This window comes from Passer montanus, unplaced genomic scaffold, assembly GCF_014805655.1.
Source record: "Passer montanus isolate IOZ18808 unplaced genomic scaffold, ASM1480565v1 scaffold14, whole genome shotgun sequence".
In the NCBI taxonomy this organism is placed as follows: domain Eukaryota; kingdom Metazoa; phylum Chordata; class Aves; order Passeriformes; family Passeridae; genus Passer; species Passer montanus.
Window position 1 is genome coordinate 6,926,922 of NW_024360941.1, and position 18,417 is coordinate 6,945,338.

At 36.7% G+C, this 18,417-nt stretch overlaps 1 protein-coding gene across 3 annotated transcripts in view; it reads left to right on the top strand.

Annotated features, from left to right (window-relative positions):
* The window catches only part of CLCN3 (chloride voltage-gated channel 3), a 60,025-nt gene that overhangs the window by 4,610 nt on the left and 36,998 nt on the right, over positions 1–18,417 (top strand). For all 3 annotated transcript variants that reach the window (XM_039700186.1, XM_039700185.1, XM_039700187.1), the window contains exon 2: positions 5,973–6,148. In XM_039700186.1, the coding sequence (XP_039556120.1) occupies positions 5,989–6,148 (160 nt within the window). In that variant the 5' untranslated portion in view covers positions 5,973–5,988. The remainder of the gene's footprint in view (positions 1–5,972; positions 6,149–18,417) is intronic.

Genomic DNA, 18,417 nt, shown 5'->3' on the forward strand with positions numbered 1-18,417 from the left:
CCTGCCAGTTTAAATTCAAGTACTTGTTTTCCTGAAAGATAAGTTTGTGTTTGAGTTCCTTCCACTTTTATCTTCAAATTAGTGTTCTCTGCCAAATTTCTTGGATTTTGATGTGTTATCTGCAGTTTTTGATCTACTGCAGCTTTTTCCCCTGAGTTTTCCGCTTTTAATTTAATGTGAAAAAAAATCGGTTCTCCATATGCTTCCAAACACATTCATTTTGTAATTTTGAAAACTGAATCTATAGATTTCCAGAGTATATCTAGGAAAGAAAACTGAAGATTCCTTTAACTGTTGACTTTTTTTGCTTCTAGTCTTGCAGACAACTTCAAGTTACTATTAATCTTACCGACTTAGCAGTTTTCATCTGTTTTGTGCTGAGATGTGAATATTCTTTTAACTTGGGCAGTGAAGCTTTTAAGGTACCTGAGAAGAGCTGACAATCTATGCACTAAGCATTTATGTCATTACCACAGTTAGAAAAATCTCAGTTTTTATTCCAAAGAAATTTTAAAGAATGTTTCTTTTCTTTGGATAGGTAGAGGATGGATTATTTTTAATAAATTTGATTTGTGAACTGACCTCATCTCTGTGGTTATATAACACATTTAAGATAACTCACCTCCTTTGCAGTCTGTTAGCTGAAAGCCTTTTAGCTAACTATAGGTGATTTTTTTTTTGCAATAATAAAAGTCTCACATGAACCCAGTTTCTTTTTTTCCTCATAAAATACCCACCATGAGTCTTGTTTTTAACTTGACACCACTGTTGAACAGTGAATTTCTCTCTGGGCTTTCCTGCCAGAAACTTGTCTACCATTTGTACGCCCTGATGAAATACCCATAACTTTGGGAATGCCCTTGCCAATGTTTCAGCTAGGTTTTACAGCTGGAGAGGAGAATATTCAATTGAGGGTAACTTGCTGTGCATTCTGACCTGCTAACACACTTGATTTAGGAAATACTTTACTTTGGTGCAATTTGTGCATCTTCACTACCTTTTGATTTTTTTAAAAAAAATCCCCTTTAGTTAGAATATCTGTTATTATTCAAAAGCAGAAACAGGCTATTAGTAGTCTTGTTTATTAACATCAGAGGTTCACAGGTCTTTCTGAAAAAAAATTATATATTTATTTCCTCCTTTGGAAATTACCAGAATGGCCAACCGTAATGGTTGGGAGAGCTGTATTTAAAAAAATGAAGTGGCTTCTGTGTAGTCCAGCAAAGGATGTCAGCCATGAGCAAGATCGAGGTGTTGATCACAGATCAGTCTTTCCTCACCTCACTGCCTCAACACTGTTGCTTGAGAGGATCCAGAGCAAGAAGCAGAGCAAGTCTTGTCAGCACTCCAGGCCTTGAAGTTTAAATAGCTGTGCATACTGCATCTGTCAGTTTATCACTCGGCTACTGTGATGTCTCTCTCTTAATGGGAAGGAAGCACTCAAGTGCTATAAATGCTCATAGTCAAAAGGAACAACAAAAGTCAGAAGGTCTGCAAACAATCAGAAAGTTTTGTTAGTGCTTTACACACTTGGCATGGAAGTTGCTACGTTAGTTTGTATAAGTGCATGGCAGTGGGTTTTGGATAAAGGGATAGGGTGAAAGGGAAAAGAGAAAAAGAGATCACTAGTCTGGTTTTCCAGCATCAGTACAGCTGATGAGATGTCCTGGGGGCACTCCTGGGCTTGCGGGGCTACTTTTTAATAGCTAGGTTTCCTCACCAGGAAGGCACGTTTCTTGTTTTCTGTGCAAATTACCCATCGTGTGCAGTCCCATTCTTTCAGACCTTTCTGGAAATGGGCTGGAGAGCTTCAGGGGGCTGGGATAGTTTTGATCCCCCTCTACAGTCTGTGCCCACACCTTGGCCTCGCTCCTGTGCTTGCGCTGTACCGTGTTGTGCTTCTCTTTTGGAACTAAACCAAGGATGTTTGTCCCGGGGAGTGCTGCCCTGCCTCTGCATGGCCCCTTCTCCAGACGATCTTGTTCCTTATCATGTTAGTGCCAACAATTGTCTGTTATTACCAACAATCCCTGGTTGGCTCCACAGCCATCCAGTAATCACTATTTGAGACATACACATTAGCCCTTTATCTTCTGGGATTCAAGAGTTGCACAGACCAAGAGGAATGCCCATCCTTTTTTGTTTCTGGTGACCAAAGGCTTGTCACTTCTGACAGAGTATAGGGGATATGTTCCTCTTTAGCTGGTATTTTCTTCACTCCTTTGAAGCTGGAAATTTGTTAGTAAAGCAGAGTAAGGACCAGGAACCACCAGGGGTCCCCACAAGATTTCACAAGTAGCGGTTCTGTTCCTGTGTTATGTTTTGGAGCACTCTATAGGATTTTTAACTTGATCTCAGGGGCTTTAGTGCGTCTCTAAAAAAAATTTAATTCAGACTTTAAAAATCTGTGGTTGATGCTGTTACTGAGAAGATGCTTGGAGTTAAACTGAGGATAGTGGTGCTTTTTCACATTCCAATTTGACAATCCTGAGCTATGTTGAACTTGAATGGAATTGTCTGAAAGATTCTCAGCTCAGGTGTGACCCTGATCTTAGTAATCTGTGCACATAGTTAGGGACTTCTCAGTGCACTTTTATGATAAGTTGAAAAATAGTAGTATGATTAATGAGATTTCTGGTGATGTGTAAAAGCTCTGCTCCATTGTGTAACCCTCAGATGACTTCTACACAAGTCCACATTAAAAAGGAGTAAAAGCCTTTAAAAACTGTAAAGGGGCACTGTTGTAGTGTTTTTTCAGCAAACAGAAAATGATCTAAGACTCAACAAACAGAAGTTGCATTGTCTACAATGGAAACTGCAGTCAAAGCTCCTGCCCTTCAAAAGAGGAGAATGGGTTTTACTTTTCAGTTGTCTTAAGGAGTTGCAATTTTATTTCTCATCTGAATACGATCACAGAAGGGACACCAGAGATTTCTTTTTTTTTTTTTTTTGGTCGAGGGAACTCTTCATCTTTTCTCTCCTGGACTGAATATTTGCAGCTATAGGTAATGACCCATTGGTTTAGAAATTAGTACTGTATCTTTCATGTGTTTTAGGCTTGCTCCAAAGCAGCAGCTATAGACACAGTTGTTTGCTGTGATTTGACTAAGGATCGGTACGTGCCTGTGAAGCTAAAGCTTTTGAGTCTTACTTGCTTTCATACTTAGTTCAAGTTCATGATAAGGGATTATGTTGTTAGTTTTTCTTTGGTTTTTTTTTTTCCTCTCCTTCTTTTTAGACTGTTGACTGAAGACCTTTCCAAGACTTTACCACTCGTAGAGCTGCTTGTTACTGTACCTGTGTGGGAGACTACTCTTAAACTCTGATAGAAGAGGTTTTTCTAATGTATCAGTAAATGAGGTTTGTTTTAGTAAGTTTCAATTGGAGTTTTCAGCTAATCCAGCCAGTTTGGTTGAATGCTATTAAAGTATTCACGTTAGTAACTTGGTAAATGTGAAATGTCATTAAAAGTATTCCCATTAGTGACTGGGTGTGAAAGAAGCAGCCTTCCGTCAAGTAGGCTGATATCTTTGTGCCAGTGGGTGTAATTCTTCAGCTGTCACAATAAGCTCTCTGGTTATGACATTTTAGGGAGTGGAGATGCAGTGGTTTTGAATACTTTATACAACTAGAGTCAATGCCCTTAATGTTTGTCATCATATGACCAGAAGCATGAGTTCAGTATTCATCCAGTAATTAGGCTCTCAGGTTTTAGTTGTTTTTCTTGTTGTCTTCCTTTTCTTTTTTTTTAAATTTATTTTTTAAATGAGTATTTATTATAGGTTCTACTTTTGTGAAGATCAGGTCTATAGTGATGATATTCTATACTGGTATTTGTCGTAAAAATGAAGAAACTTCTCAGGCTGTTGTTATATTAAGTGTTTTTAACTAAGATTGTTAAGATTCAGTAGAACATTAATATGAACACAGTGAGGTTTTGTTGCAGTTTTACAGGTAAGACTGTGCTTCACAAGTATTATCTTGTTGGGTTTTTTTGAGTGCTGCAAAGAATGGCCTGCCTATGTATTTCTGTAAAGGTTAGCATAAGCATTCCCTAAATTTTAACTTTGAATAATTGAGTATTCTTAAGAATTTTTGTGGTTGAAGCTTAACTGGAAGTGTTAAGATTTTTTTGGTGCCTTTTTGCTAAGAAATAATCTGCTAGTGGTCTAAAAAATACAGTGAGAAATTCCTCACAACTCGTTCACCCATTTTCCAAACACTGGGTTTGGAAGATGAGCGATGTTCTCATCCTGCTTAAATATTTTCACGTTGCAGACAGAATAAATAAATGAAAGCTGGATATGCTGAATCTGTGGTAAAAATGGAAATGTAATTTTCAAGCAGGTGAGACCAAGAGAAAGAGTGGCCAAAATAGGGCCTTTGTTTTAGAACTATTGTAAAATTCTTGGAATTTCGGAGTTGGTTTTTTTTTTTTTTTGGTGAAGGGCAGGTTTATTTAATAACTAAAAAATATGCAGGATTTTAGATTTAATATGGGAGGTTTAGAGTTTAGTGAGAAAAGCTTAATTCTGCTTTCGTTTTTTGGGCAGGTGTTCTGGCATAGACTCCCATACATATATGGATACATGTTGAAATTTTAATTTAAGAATGGGTGTGGGAAGTGTCTCTGTCATATTATTTGTCTGTTCTTGAAATATGCATAAAGTACTTAAATAAGTATACTTAAACATACTCTAAGGATACTTAAAAATAAGATTTTATATATATATATATATATATATATATATATATATATATATATATACAGAATGTCTATTTCATAACAAATAGTTACCTTTGAAAGTTCTTAACAGTTAAACCATTTAAAATTGCATATTATTTTCAGAATTTTTCAGCAAATTACTCTTTGGTTCCTGTCACTGTGTTTTCCCTACTGTAGAACATATTGTATTGATAATTTTAATTACATCTCCTTTTGCTTCATGGCTGCATAGCATTCTCACTAAGTGCAGAACTCTTGTAGGGTCTGTTGGAAGATGTATGAGAGAGTACAGATGACTGCCTTTTAGCTGAGTAGCTAGTACTGAACAGAAAAATTGAATTTTACACTGATTTTTTAATTAATCACGATTCTTAGTTTGAAAAAGAGCTGTTTTGTTAAGATCAGTCATTCTGGTTTTTTATTGTCATTGTGGGTTTCTTTGTGTTGATTGTGTTTGCTGGGTTTTTTGTTGTTGGGGTTTTTTTTGTTGTTTTTGATTTTGAACTATTTGAAGCAAATTTGTAATCTGGAAGAGTACTTTAAAGTTTTCACTCTACCGCCCTTCTGGGGAAATAATAAGCCTTAGCTGCCTTTTTTGTTTTTCCTTTGAGATACAGAAAAGTGTTTTTATGGGATAACAGAGCACATTCTGGAGATTTACTGATTGCTTGGATCAGCTGTCAGCAAATGTCTTGTAAATCTATGGTTTTACTGGCCTATTTTGTCTTTTCCATGGACATGTCTCTGCACTGGAAGTGGTTCTCTCAGCTGACTCGCTTCTGTGCTTGACCTTTTAATTGTAGAGCTTGAAAGAGAGGCAGGATGTCTGACGTTGGAGAGCAGAAAAGTGCCTGTGGTACTAGACTGCAGAAACCTGCACAGCCTTACATGCTTTTTCTGCTATTAATGTAAATGTAGCTGTTTGTTCACTGTTCTCCTTTATCAATGTAGTTCCTGCCTGCACTGTATTTAATTAGATTTTCCACTATATGCTATGCCCAAGTGCTCATTTCTTTCTTTGCTCTCTCTACTCATAACAGGTAAGATACCCTGCTTTAGCTCTCTGTTCTTCAGTTTGGTTATATTTGTTCTGTATTGCTGCTACCTTTTTGTAACTTGTAGTATAGTCACCATAAAAAGTTTTCCCCAAAGCATGAAATACTCTTTTTGTATTTTGATACAAATTTCTTAGTGGTTTTTGAATATTCAAATAGGAAATAACTTTTTTTTTTGTGTATACATACAGGTTATAAAGCAGCTAAATGGAGTCTGAGCAGCTGTTTCATAGAGGCTACTATCGAAACAGTTACAACAGCATAACTAGTGCAAGCAGCGATGAGGAGCTTTTAGATGGAGCAGGTGTAATTATGGATTTTCAAACCTCTGAAGACGACAATCTCTTGGATGGTGATGCATCCATTGGTAAGTTCATTTCAGCTTAAAAGTTTCTCTGGGTTGTATTTTTATGGGTCCTGGGGGTTTTTGCTTAGTTTTTATTTTGTTTTGGTTTTATATGACCAAATTGGATCCTTTTCTGTTAAGCTAATCTGTCCTTCAGAGAGAGGCTTTCAACCTGAAAGGGGTTGAATATTCTTCTGTGTGCTTGCCTAACAATTACATTGTGTGGGATGACTTCTGCTACAAGGCAGATATTAACATGCTGCTGACGAATGTAAAACTTGCTGTCAAGTAAAAGGATGGCTGTTCTGCAGCTACCTGGTCTTTCTTCTCTGCAGTGGGATTTTGGAAGTCTCAATGTCTCCAGTATTTCTGTGATGCAAAAATTAACAGGCTGTTTTAATCATTACCTTTAGAGATAAATCTGTTCTGCTTCATTCAGCTTCACCTCTGTAAAACAGAGGCAAAAGCCAAAAAGTAGGGGTGTTGTTAGAAGCAACAGAAAGCACAATATGAGCTGAATTTTGACTAGATAAAAAGTTGTAAAGAAAACTTTCTACAGTGAACATTATGAAAGCACTGAAGTAATACAAAGAAGAAAGAACTGGGAAGGTTTGGTTTTTTTTTGTAGTTTAAGAAAACAGTTCAGGTAGTGAAAGTATTACCATTCATTTAGCAATAGTCAAAGAGGTGAACTGAAGGAGGGAAATAAAGTAATTTCTGTTAAAGATGCTCAACTTGGTTAAATGCATACTCTGGTCACTTCCTCTCACTTTGTTTAAATCAAACTCTGCTTCCCGTATTTTTTGCTTTTTTACTGCCATTGCCTCTTTTCTTCTCCCACTAGTATTTAGTTGTTTTCCTTCCCTGCAGTGGGTCTTCCTCCATATGTTTTGCCTTTGCTGCACTTAGCAGTTGGGTGTTGGCACTGTACTAAATGTCTGTGCCATATCACTATAAGCATCCTTCTCACCTGTATTCCTTCTGTCTAATTAGATATCTTGAATATACAGTGGTTTAACTTGTATACCAATACAAGTATCACAAGCTAGCACACCGTCATTCTACATATTTCTTCTGGTACATTACTTGGAGAACAACAGCATGCTGAAGTCCAGTGCTTAAGAGTTGGGAAATTATTAGGTGAACAGCTGGCTTCTGTATATAATTATTTGTTCTAAGTATCTGGCACTTCCAATAAAGTGAGTGCCTTGCTTGTCTATCATAACATTTACAACCTGTACTGAAAGTCTGAAGCTACTCTGGTTATTGTTCATATAAATAATTTCCATCACTTCAAGCATAAAGGAGAAATGAATTAACAGTAAAATAGTTTCAGAGCCAGTGTTTTGTCCTTGTTGTGAAATCAGATCCATAAATAGAGTCCAAACAGATGAGGTGGTTGTTTTGTTTGCCTTGTCAGAATCAGTGCTAATTACTGCACACGCCTGCAGCTTCCATCTTGTTCTAACACAGATGTAACAGAATGTGGGTTGGTATATAAATATGAATGTATTTTCATTTAAGGAACTTCAAATTTTTGCTAATGACTTCCCTGCTTGCCCCAGTTCTGGACTCCCTGTAAGAGGCAGCAATAGTAATAAGCCCTATTATTTAAGTGAATGGTGATTTATGGGTCTCCATACATGGAAAATGTTTTATTGTACAGCAAATAATAATAAATATCTTAGTAGTAGATTAGAATCTGATATCAGTTTTCTTTTTAGGGTGGTAAGAACATACGTAGAAAAATGTTACACATAAACTTCCATTCAGGAGGTGAACATCTGTGTTTCTCATTCCTTAGTAGGTGTTTTTTCTTCTGTGTTTTTAATACAGCAAATCTCATTGACAAGGCAAAACAAGGGCATTCTTGCACATGCCAGCTTTGTAATTCTTACTTAGCATCAAACATTTGGGGTTTTTTTTGTACTATTATTATTTAAATACTCTTGTCCTTTAGCTGTATTTTTGTTCTGTTAAGTCCAAGTACAGATGTCAGTGTCCTGAGGAAGGGCAGGACCATCCCAGTAACTGGAAGATTGCACACTTCTCAGCACTGCAGGCTCTCCAGAGCTTGATGTGAATGCAGAGGCCTCAGGTCTAGCTCTGTGCTTTAGCAGATGAACCATGGCAAAATCAGGACCCCCTATTTAAAAATATGGTGTGGTTTAGGTCTGTGGGACTGGAAGAATTTATAAGCCTGGTATCTTAGCAACATTAGCAAAATGGCAACAGTGTATCTGTAATTCAAATGATTGTGGAAATAATATAGATAAGTTGAAAGCTGCATAGTTGAAGAATGTAAGCTTGTAGTGCAAATGAGCAGAGACGTGAATTTATGCAATCTGCATAAGTTTTCATGGACAATAGAGTGCACATCAACATTTTACAGTTTATGTAATAAAATATAGAATTGCAGATATTTTAAAAAATCAAGACCATGAATTGAGGAGAAAATTAAGGATTAAGAAATAGTCTATCTTGTTTTTTCAGCTAATGAAAATGGAAACATAAGTTGCACATATATAATGTAGAGAAATGTCTAAAAATGTGGAATTTCTACAGTAATTGTAGTCTTTTCCCCTCATTCAGAGGGTAGTAAGTTAACAGAAGAAGTCTGCTTATTTCATTAGGCTTGCTCAGTCCCTTGGCTCTCAGGGCAGCAATTCTATAAAGCTGCACTGTGCTGCTATTCACATTACCACTCATACTTAAGTACTTAACTGAGGTTTAGAAAGCCATTGAAGCTCTTACACAGTGGTGAATATGCCTTCTGTTGAAAGCATGTGGAAATTGGATGATGTTGGGGAACAATGCTAACTTCATATACTTATGTGGGACATTCCTTGGTACTACATTGGACTAAGCAAATGAATGTTAACTGAAATGAGTAATCAGAAAGTCCTGTCACCTAGACTCTTAGGTTCCTTAAATGTGTAGTTGATAGCAATTTGTCTTTTTAGAATCATCTTATTTGGAAGGCTGTGGATAGTTCTGTGTTGGGTAATCACTATAATCGTAAAACTGATGCTGTGTAGCAATCTTGCTTTTCTCAACACAATTTGAAAGCGTGTATGTGACCTGTCCTTTAGTATCTCATGTGAGGAAAATAATAGAAATTGTGATGATGTAGTACTGTAAACCAAATGCATGTATATGTATAGTAATTATATGTGTACTATGCCTGTTATGATTCCCAGTAGCTGTTTTATTTGCATGAATGACAGATTTTCAGTGGCAGTGTTATAGAGAACAAATAGGTATTGTGAAATTGTCAATTCTTTGAGCCTCGTGTATTTTAACATGCTAAAGAATTACATGGCCATGCATGTGGAGGCTGGGATGGTCTGTACCAAAGTCCTGCCTTGAAGGGATGCTGCTTGTCATCCTGGAGGTCTCCATAATTTTTCTCAGAATTGAGGGCTGTAAGAGAGGTAAAAGAGGACTGCATCAGTTTTGTCTGTTTTTTATTGAGGTGTAGGGCAAGTTAAGTAGGAGATGGATTTTTGTACTGTTGTCAGACCACAGTTTTTTCAAGGCACTTCCTGAAATTAGATGATTAAACCGTATTTGCAGTAAAAATGGTTTGCAAACAAATTACCTCACTGGTGTTTACATCTCAAGGTACTTTGATCTGTCTGTGGGAATGTGAGTCCTGAATGAGTTTATATTCTTCTCAGTAGCTAAAGAGATTCCTGCTTCAGCTGAAGGAGTTGCTTATATTGTGAGTTCAGTGTGGAGACGGTTTACATTTTGACATATGGTGTTAACATAAAATTGGCAATACTTAACCTTAGTATGACAACCTGTAAACTGGTTCAAATTCAAAAGCTGCTGCTACAGCCGCTACTCTCACTGCTACTATCTCATTGCCACTGAAAAACAAAAAAATGTGCCACAGGTCATAGTATAAGACTCTGTATCTCTCCTAAAACCTCCTTAACCATGATTTGGAGTCATTTGCCTAAAGAGAGAGACCTAAACAATCCATTTTCAGTGCCTTAAATACCAACACAAAAAGTCTTACAGTAGTGGACTAATATTGTGGCATTATTTGAGGAACAGAATCCAACTTTCACCAAGTGTAGGCAGCTCAATATAATCAAGACATTTGTACCACAGCGGGGATAATTTTTTGAGCAGGAACTAGTTATCTTTTCCAGCAACATGTGAATGTTGTTTCACATGTATGCTTGCTTCTATTTATCTATTGCTCTTTATAAATAGAAGGAAGAATACAAAGAGAAGAATACAATAACTTACTGTTCCTGTTGTATTCTGTATATGTGGAAATTGCCTTAACAGATTCTTCCTATTGTTCACAGCTGATATAAAGAAGAGCCTTTGAAGTAATTTTGCACCATTGGCTTTGTTTTTATTATCCATCCATTCCATCCATGTATTATAAAACTGACTTGACTGAGCAGTCATTATGACAGTTTGATATGTCACTTTCCTAAGTTACATACAACGTATTTTCCAAGTTAGCAATATTTGCATTAAAGAGCTCATTGCTGTTCTTAAGTAAGGAGTATATTCACCCCCAAATGAAGATTGAAGCATGAGATAACATGACTTTCTGTCATCACAAGGGCAAGCATGAGGCACAGCTAATTTATAGAATGAAATTAAATTGAATTGTCAGTAACTAGTTATGATTTACTTTTCTGTTGGATTGTAGTTAGACTGCAGACATTTTGCCTGTGTTTCTTACTGCTAATGCAGCTAAACACAGGATATCTGATAGTATCAAACCATGATTTCTTCTACTTTTTTTATTAGTAATGCATGAAGTTGATTTTGCCCACCTCTCTGGAACAGAAATTCTTGTACATTATGTTTACATGGGTAACTGGGCTAATTAACAAGGTGCTTCTTCAAGGATTTAAAAATTATTGTCAACACCCCTTCTCTCCCCCACCCCCCTTCCCCAATTGACTGGAAGATTCTTAGTTAAAGGAAAAATATGTTTGATCTTAGTTATGAGATGTCATAATTGAATGAGTGAATTTCAGTGAGTATTTATTATTGATTTCCTGAACTCTAGTGTTTGTTTGGTTGGGGTTTTTATTGTCGTTATTGTCCAAAATGTAAATTCACTTGATGTTGTTGCAGTTGAACAGCCTGTAATGGTGTTATAGCTAGCTAGTTAGTTTAGGCATTAGGCTTTCTTAGGGATGGAAATTACACCAGTGTGTATGTAGAGTTTTAGTAACCAAGTAGTTTCTTGTTCTCTTATATGTTTGAAAACAAATAACTATAATTTCAATATCTCATAAATACCATGGTCAGCTCTTCAAGGACTTGTCAACCCTACTAGCAGTCCTTGAATGGTCTCACCAGTCCTTCCTGCCAAAGATTTATTTAGCACATGAGCCTGATGCTTTGGAAGAAGATAAATTATAGTTCTAATAATCCATTCTTTCCTTCTTTCTGATATTATGTAATTTTGTTGGCTTCCTTCTGCAGCTCTCCTGAAGTGCTTAAAGCACATTGGCTTTGTCAACAGATGCTGCTGAGGAAGTTGTTCCCAACTTGACACCTTGGTATAGTGTTAGTATGTGTATGTCCCTCTCCCAGACAAATGGTGTGAATAGTGTAAAGTGGAGGAATGAAAACAGAGGAAGTGTGATGGCATATATGTAGAAAGATGAGTCTGGAATGTAAAATAAAACAATTCAGTATAATATGTGTATAAAATCTTTAGGAACTAAATAGACAATTTTTCCTACAGATTTAATAATATTTAATTTATTCATTTTAGTTTTGATTTGTTTTCTCAAGTCAACCAAAGAAGGCAGATAGGATTTCACCTAAATTGATGTTGGGCTGTACTCTTGTTTTCTGCCTTTGAGAATATTCTTGCTTACCAGCATTTTAAAGTGAAAGCTTTTCATGAGCTTGGATTAAACAGAAATATTATTCTGAAATAGGATGGCATGACATCCCTGGAACATGAGACTGAGTCAAACCACAAATCTACCTAGCTTAGCATCCTGTCTCTGGCAGGGGTTAAAAGTCAGTGCTTAAGGAAGAGTAATAACAGGGTAAGAGATAGGCACCACAGTACTTGTAGAGCAGTTTTTGTCTAGCTGATGGCCCCTCTCGTCTACGTGGTGGGTTTTAATTTTAGTCTTTATCAGTGTATTTTTCTTGAACTGAGCTTTTCTCACAAATGCAATTCTTTAGCACCCAAACCATCCCTTGCAAGCTCTCATCACTTAGCTATGTTTTATGTAAAGCACCACCTTCTTTTCTTTATCTTGAACCTAAATCCAGGTATAAATACTGCTGAGAACAGATATAAGTGCCAGAGTCTTACTTAGGTTAACACTGGCCCATGTGTTAGCATGGGCTGACATGTGGATCTCCTTGTAACTTACCCTTGTGTGGCATAAATGCTTAAGCTCTCTTTCGTGTTTTTTTTTAGTTTTCGTCTACAGTTGTAACTGCAGAAAATATTTCTGCTGATACAAAAAGTTTTAGGGGATATTATTAGCTTATTGAAGTGAAACTGCTGTTGATAGAAAAAGGTTTGATATGAAACTAGGACAGGGTGACCTGAAACTAGGATTGTTGTGCCAAATACACATGCCCTGATAAGCCTATCATGCAGTGGCCATACGCACGTAGAAATTAACAAGGATTAGCACATGAATTACGTGGTGCTGCCACTGTTATTAGAAGAGATGGTGAAAATTTTATTTCCATTGCTACTTATTTTTTCTTCTCTTCAGTTATGTCTTTTTCAGGTTGAGGTCTTCTTATTTGCTTGATCTGACCTTGTAGCTATCCCATCCTTTGGATCTTCTTCACTACCCCTTTCTGAACCCTTTCTAATAGCTCTAATTTAAGGGAGGGGTCAGAACTTCACACAACATTTGGAGGATGGGCATGTCCTAGAAATGGAGTAAGTTTATTCTGACCACTACTAAGTACTGAGCCTGTAGTTTAATGGAATTCAAATATGCCTGGCATAATGTAATATTGTATATTAGCAACATGCAGAATTGCTGTTGACACTGTGTTCACAAAGCTTATTTATTTATGAAGAAGATGTAATATTGTCGAAGATGGAAGGTAAGCTTAACATGTGCGTGTGTGTATATATATACACACATATATATATATGTATGTATGTATGTATGGCTGTTGTGGTTTAGGAGTGGTACTCCCCAGTTTAGTTCTCCACTGAGACCTTCCAAATTGTACTGCTTGCTCCACCTTCCCCCCATTCCAACAATAAACAACCCTAAAACAGAATAAGAGCAATAGAGCAGGTAAGACCTATATCCTTGTATGCATCTAGGTATGAGGAAAAATAGAACAATTTCCGCAGCAGAATTTTGGGTAGTCTGAGAAAAGGGAGAAGTGAACTTCAGGGAAGGGTGCCAAATCTTCCTGTTGATGCATTGTAACTACAGCTTTAGCAACCTGGAGTGTGAGAACACATGCAAAGGTGAGAGTGCAGCAGTACTTTTTTTCTTAGTAAAAGCCTATCCTGTAAACAAAAAGTACACAGAAAAAATTTAGTAGTAGTTAAGAGACTCTTAGAGAATCAGAGAGAGCAATTTGTTTGTAGAAAATAGTTTGCTTTTCTTCCAAGTCCTCCTCACAAAAAGAACCCTAACAAAACGAAACCCCAAAGACTAAAAAGACTAACACACCTCTCACATCAGCTAGCTATGTGTAGTCTGTTGATGTCAAGTCTCTTCTTCAAGTCTCATTGGGTTACACATGAAGTCCTGTTACAGGCAGGCCCAGAAAGAAGTGGAAAGAAAAAGGAGACACTAGCCTTGCTTTCAATGTTTTGGACCAAGATGTCTAACCAGTCTTTAGGGACCAAGCTTTTTTTTTTTTTTTTTTTCCCCAGCTCATTTTTGGTCTTAGGTGTTAATGCTGCATCATTATTTTATTATTTCCCCCTTTCTAAGTCTATTTTTTCTTCTGCCTTGAAGTTTTGCATGGCAGTGGGAAACCTTGACTACTGTTTCCCTGATTGGCAGTGAAGGTTCAACTTCCCTGAGGGGAAGTCCGTCTCAGAATTGAAAAATGTTTTTTTTTGCACTACAGTGGGAAAACTTTACTACTGATTGGCAGTGAAGGTTCAACTTCCCTGAGGGGAAGTCCGTCTCAGAATTGATTACACAACATGCCTTTGGCTATATGACCTGTTCTACTGCATTCTGTTTGCTGGTTGGTTTGACTTCACTTACCACCTTCTGTGTCTGGACACTGAATAAAAGCACCATTGGAAGTTATACAAAGCTCTAGGAGTATAATACCTGTGGTCAGCCAGTAAAAAGTGAGTTCATTAGATGAGAACCTGAACTAAAGTGTTCTCTGGTGGGTGAAATGATTGTGAGCAAAATGAAGTAACAAATTTGTGGGAAACAGGTGATTATGAAAAAAGAAACTGTGATTAAGAAGCTATGTTTTTTCTGTATAATAAATTACAAATTGGGAAAATCTTACTGTGTATTACTCCTGTGCACATTCTATTGGGGATTTTTTACTTCTGTGTTGCTTAAATCCCATCTTCTTTAAACTACTCAACAGCATATGCTATAAATTTGTTTTCTTCTGCTTTTACATTATATTTAGTCTAAAATTTTTTGTTTTGTTATCTGTCTGCTTTATTGAGGCTTTTGATGAGGTGATAATGGTAACAGAGTCTTCTATATATAGCCTGATACACTGATCAAGGACAGAATTCTATATACTACCAATGAAGGAATGAAGTTCAAGACTCTAATTTGCAATGCTTCAAAAGTAATTTGTCCTTGTTTTTTACTGTGTATCAATTTCAAGCTATGTATAACTGCACCTTTTTTTCTCTCTCTTCCCTTCCTCCCCATTTTCTGTGGTTGCTTTTTATATCATCCTGGACCATGTCTTGGAATTAGAACCGAGAGAACAGTGCTTGTCCTTTTATCAATCTTTCATATTCTCACAGAAGGCTCTGTGTGACCCATATGAGAAAGTTGTATGGTTTTATGCAGAATGAACAAAGTCAGGCTGAAGGGGCTGCAAGATAATAAACGGAGACGTTAAGAGAAGTCAGCCTGGTAGAGGGGTTAGATCTGGGCTTAATTTGGCTGCATGGTTTGAGAAAAGAGTTAATGAAAGAAGAAACTGGGAGAAAAGGTAGGAGAGTGAAGCTGGAAGGAAAAGGAATGAGGAGGCACAGAGGGTTTTGAGACCATTTATGTATACTTTGGGCACTCTGTTGTAAATGGATGCTTCCCCCCTCCCCTTCAAGAGAAGGTATATATGAGTTAAATTCTTTTCAGAATGGTTGGAAATGATAGCTGCTTTGGTGACTGCTCTGTGTAGCATTTTTCAGGAGAACATACCTTCTAGCTCTGCCAAGAGAAGCTTTTGTTTTGAATAATAATAGGAAAGAAAATGACAGTTGAGAGTCACCAAAATCTTTTGCATCAGTCACATTAACATTTGTAATTATCAGTCACGTTTTTGGCCTCTGTTGTTATGCTGATGAAATCATTCAGCATCGCAAAACTTATATTTGTAATTTCATAAAAGACATTATTTTAATTTTCATTACCTGGTGCGACAAAGTTACACAGTCTGTCACCAAAACAAAGCAAATAATTGGGAGAAGCGAGAGCATGTTTATTTTATGTAGCAGGGTGCTTGGCTGTCTTCTTTAAACCTAGCTTACCTTTTAAACTGAAATGGTGGGAAGTGCTTCAGAGTTAAGGTCTTCCCTCCAGCTTTAGGTAATCAGACTCTCATGCCTCTCTTCTCTGGTACCTCTTTTCATTGGCCTTGTTTTGTCCCTTCAAAACGTATTTCCCTGGGTGTAACTGATTTGTATAACCTCTGACTTGTTCTTACATTGTCAGATACTTTACCTTGAATGTGATTCTTCTCTTTCCCTAAACTGGAAAAGACAAAGTGTGGAGAGAGGATAAAAGTGCCTTTTGTCATTCTTAGTATGCCTTAAAGGTATGTCACCAGTGTACGTTCCAGTATTTTCAGAACAATGGACTTCTGCAAAGACAGGTGCATCTAAGTTATGGTTAACCACAGCCTGTGCCTGCAGAGAACAATGAGAACACTCAGATGTGTGAAGTTATTTGGGTATGGAGGATTTATGGGATTGAGACCTAGTCTATAATTACTGCAATGACACTTGGAAAACAAGCTGCTATACAAACCTGCTGTTTACATGTGGGCTGTTATATGTAGTAAATTGGCAATTTGAAGGGGCTCTCAGCCATTTAAAATAAGGCTATTGTTAAACTTGCTTTAGGCCTTACAACAAGTGTTCATAATATTTTGTACTCCATAATACCCAAAATACATAGTTAGCTAGAGACACCATTTCACTGACTATAATTTTGAAATTTGCAGAACTTCATAACATAAATAACTGACACACTCTTTGGAATACAAAGTTGTCAGTTCAAGCCATGCACTTTTTCAGATCAGGTAGAAAAAGAGTAATTTGGAAAGATTAAATTGCATAGGTGTTTAGATATTTACAAAGGAAAAAGACTGCTTGACATGTTAGTATGCATAGTATCTTTATTAAGAAAACCAAAACAACACAAAAACTAAAACCATCTTTCATGGTATTGTAGGAAAGGGAATACACACAGTGATGATGGGTATGAACAATGAGAACACAAGCTACTGTAACTGAGAAGGTAAAATGACTGCTCTGCTTTTTAAGAGTAGACAAAGGGCTGTATTTGGCAGCCAGTCTATAAGCAGTGACCTTAGAAGAGCTGTCTTTTTTAGTATTAGGTGGACTCTTGAAATTTCATGTAGCAAATATGTCATCTATTTTATACTGCAGAGTTCTTGTTATGGCTTTCCCTCTTATCTACAGTTGATCAGATATGCTCTCAAACAAGTTATATCCTTCACCTTTTCCAACTCAATCTGGATTTCAGTCTTGGACAGAAATTTTGCAAAGTGAGCCATTTCTTTGCTGTGACTGTTTTTTCTTTTCAGTTGTAAGACATTCCAGACTTTCGGTAACCACCTCTACCTAAAGTAGAGATGATCTTCCAGACTTTGTTAATGCAAGTCCTTTGTATCCTTTATTTTGTATTCTTTCAAGTATAAAGTTGAGTTTATAGTGTTGTAATCTATAATCAACATATAATGAACACTAATGGTTCATTCTGTAATAATTCTTGCTTCAGGTTACAAAAACTGTTGTATTTCTTCCTGCTGTGAATGACTTTTTATTTAGAACCTTACAATAAGATTGCAGACTACTTCCAGGTTCTGTTGAGGTAAGGAGTTAAGAATGCTCAGGGATTTCTGTTGTATTTCTCTGGAAATAAGGGATATGGATAATTTGAAGTTAAGTGCTTAGGTTTGTCTTTTCACAGGCAAAAATAAATGGTGATAATGCATAATGGCTCTGAAAGTTTTGCATGTGCGAGATCTTAAAGATTCTGGGGTTTTTGTTAAAAAGGTTGTGGGAGGTGACTCTTAAAAAAGCATTTGTATAGGTCATAGCAAATGGAGCTGTCTGTGTTTTAGAAATGAGTATCTGTGGCTCAAGGATTGCCTTTGTCTTGGAGATAAGGTAGTCTTTAAGGTTTTGAAACATATTTTGCTATGTGCTCATTTCCCATCCCCCCCTTTTCTCATTTGTTTTTCCACCTCTAGAGAAACCAGCATTTTCTCGATGTTTGTATCAGAGCCATATTTTTTTAACATTTAGTGTATTTACAAGCCTGTGAAGTAAATGTAACATTTCTTTATGTCCTACTGTGTCCTCAAAATGATCATTTGCAGTATACAGCTTGTAACATTGGCTTATAAGAGAAATTACTTCCCTAAGAACATATATGGAAAATTGTTTAAGAAACTACTGCATTTGAAAACTAAAATAACTCTGTCACACTTAGAGAGGTGCAAAGGCATACACAATAAAATTAATTCCTTGTTTGCTGTGAATGGAATGGAAGCTAGCCTTAAATATATTGCATGGAAGTAGGCATGCAATATATTTAATTTTGCTACCTGCTGAAGGGGAAGAAAAGGAAAAACTATGCATACCTTCCGTATGTATTTCATTACCACTGGACCAACTATGGAAATCTCATAAAATAGCCTTCTTATCAATTGCTCTTATCAGCAATTGCAAGATAGGACCAGGAAAGATCATACATTAAACATAAAATAGTATATGGATTCAATATGTAATAGTATCTGCTTCAAATGGAGGCATGTAGTCAGTGTAAGATTTCCTGTCTTTCGATCCCGGCTGTTTGAAGTGCTTGGGCTTTGCCAGTGCTGGA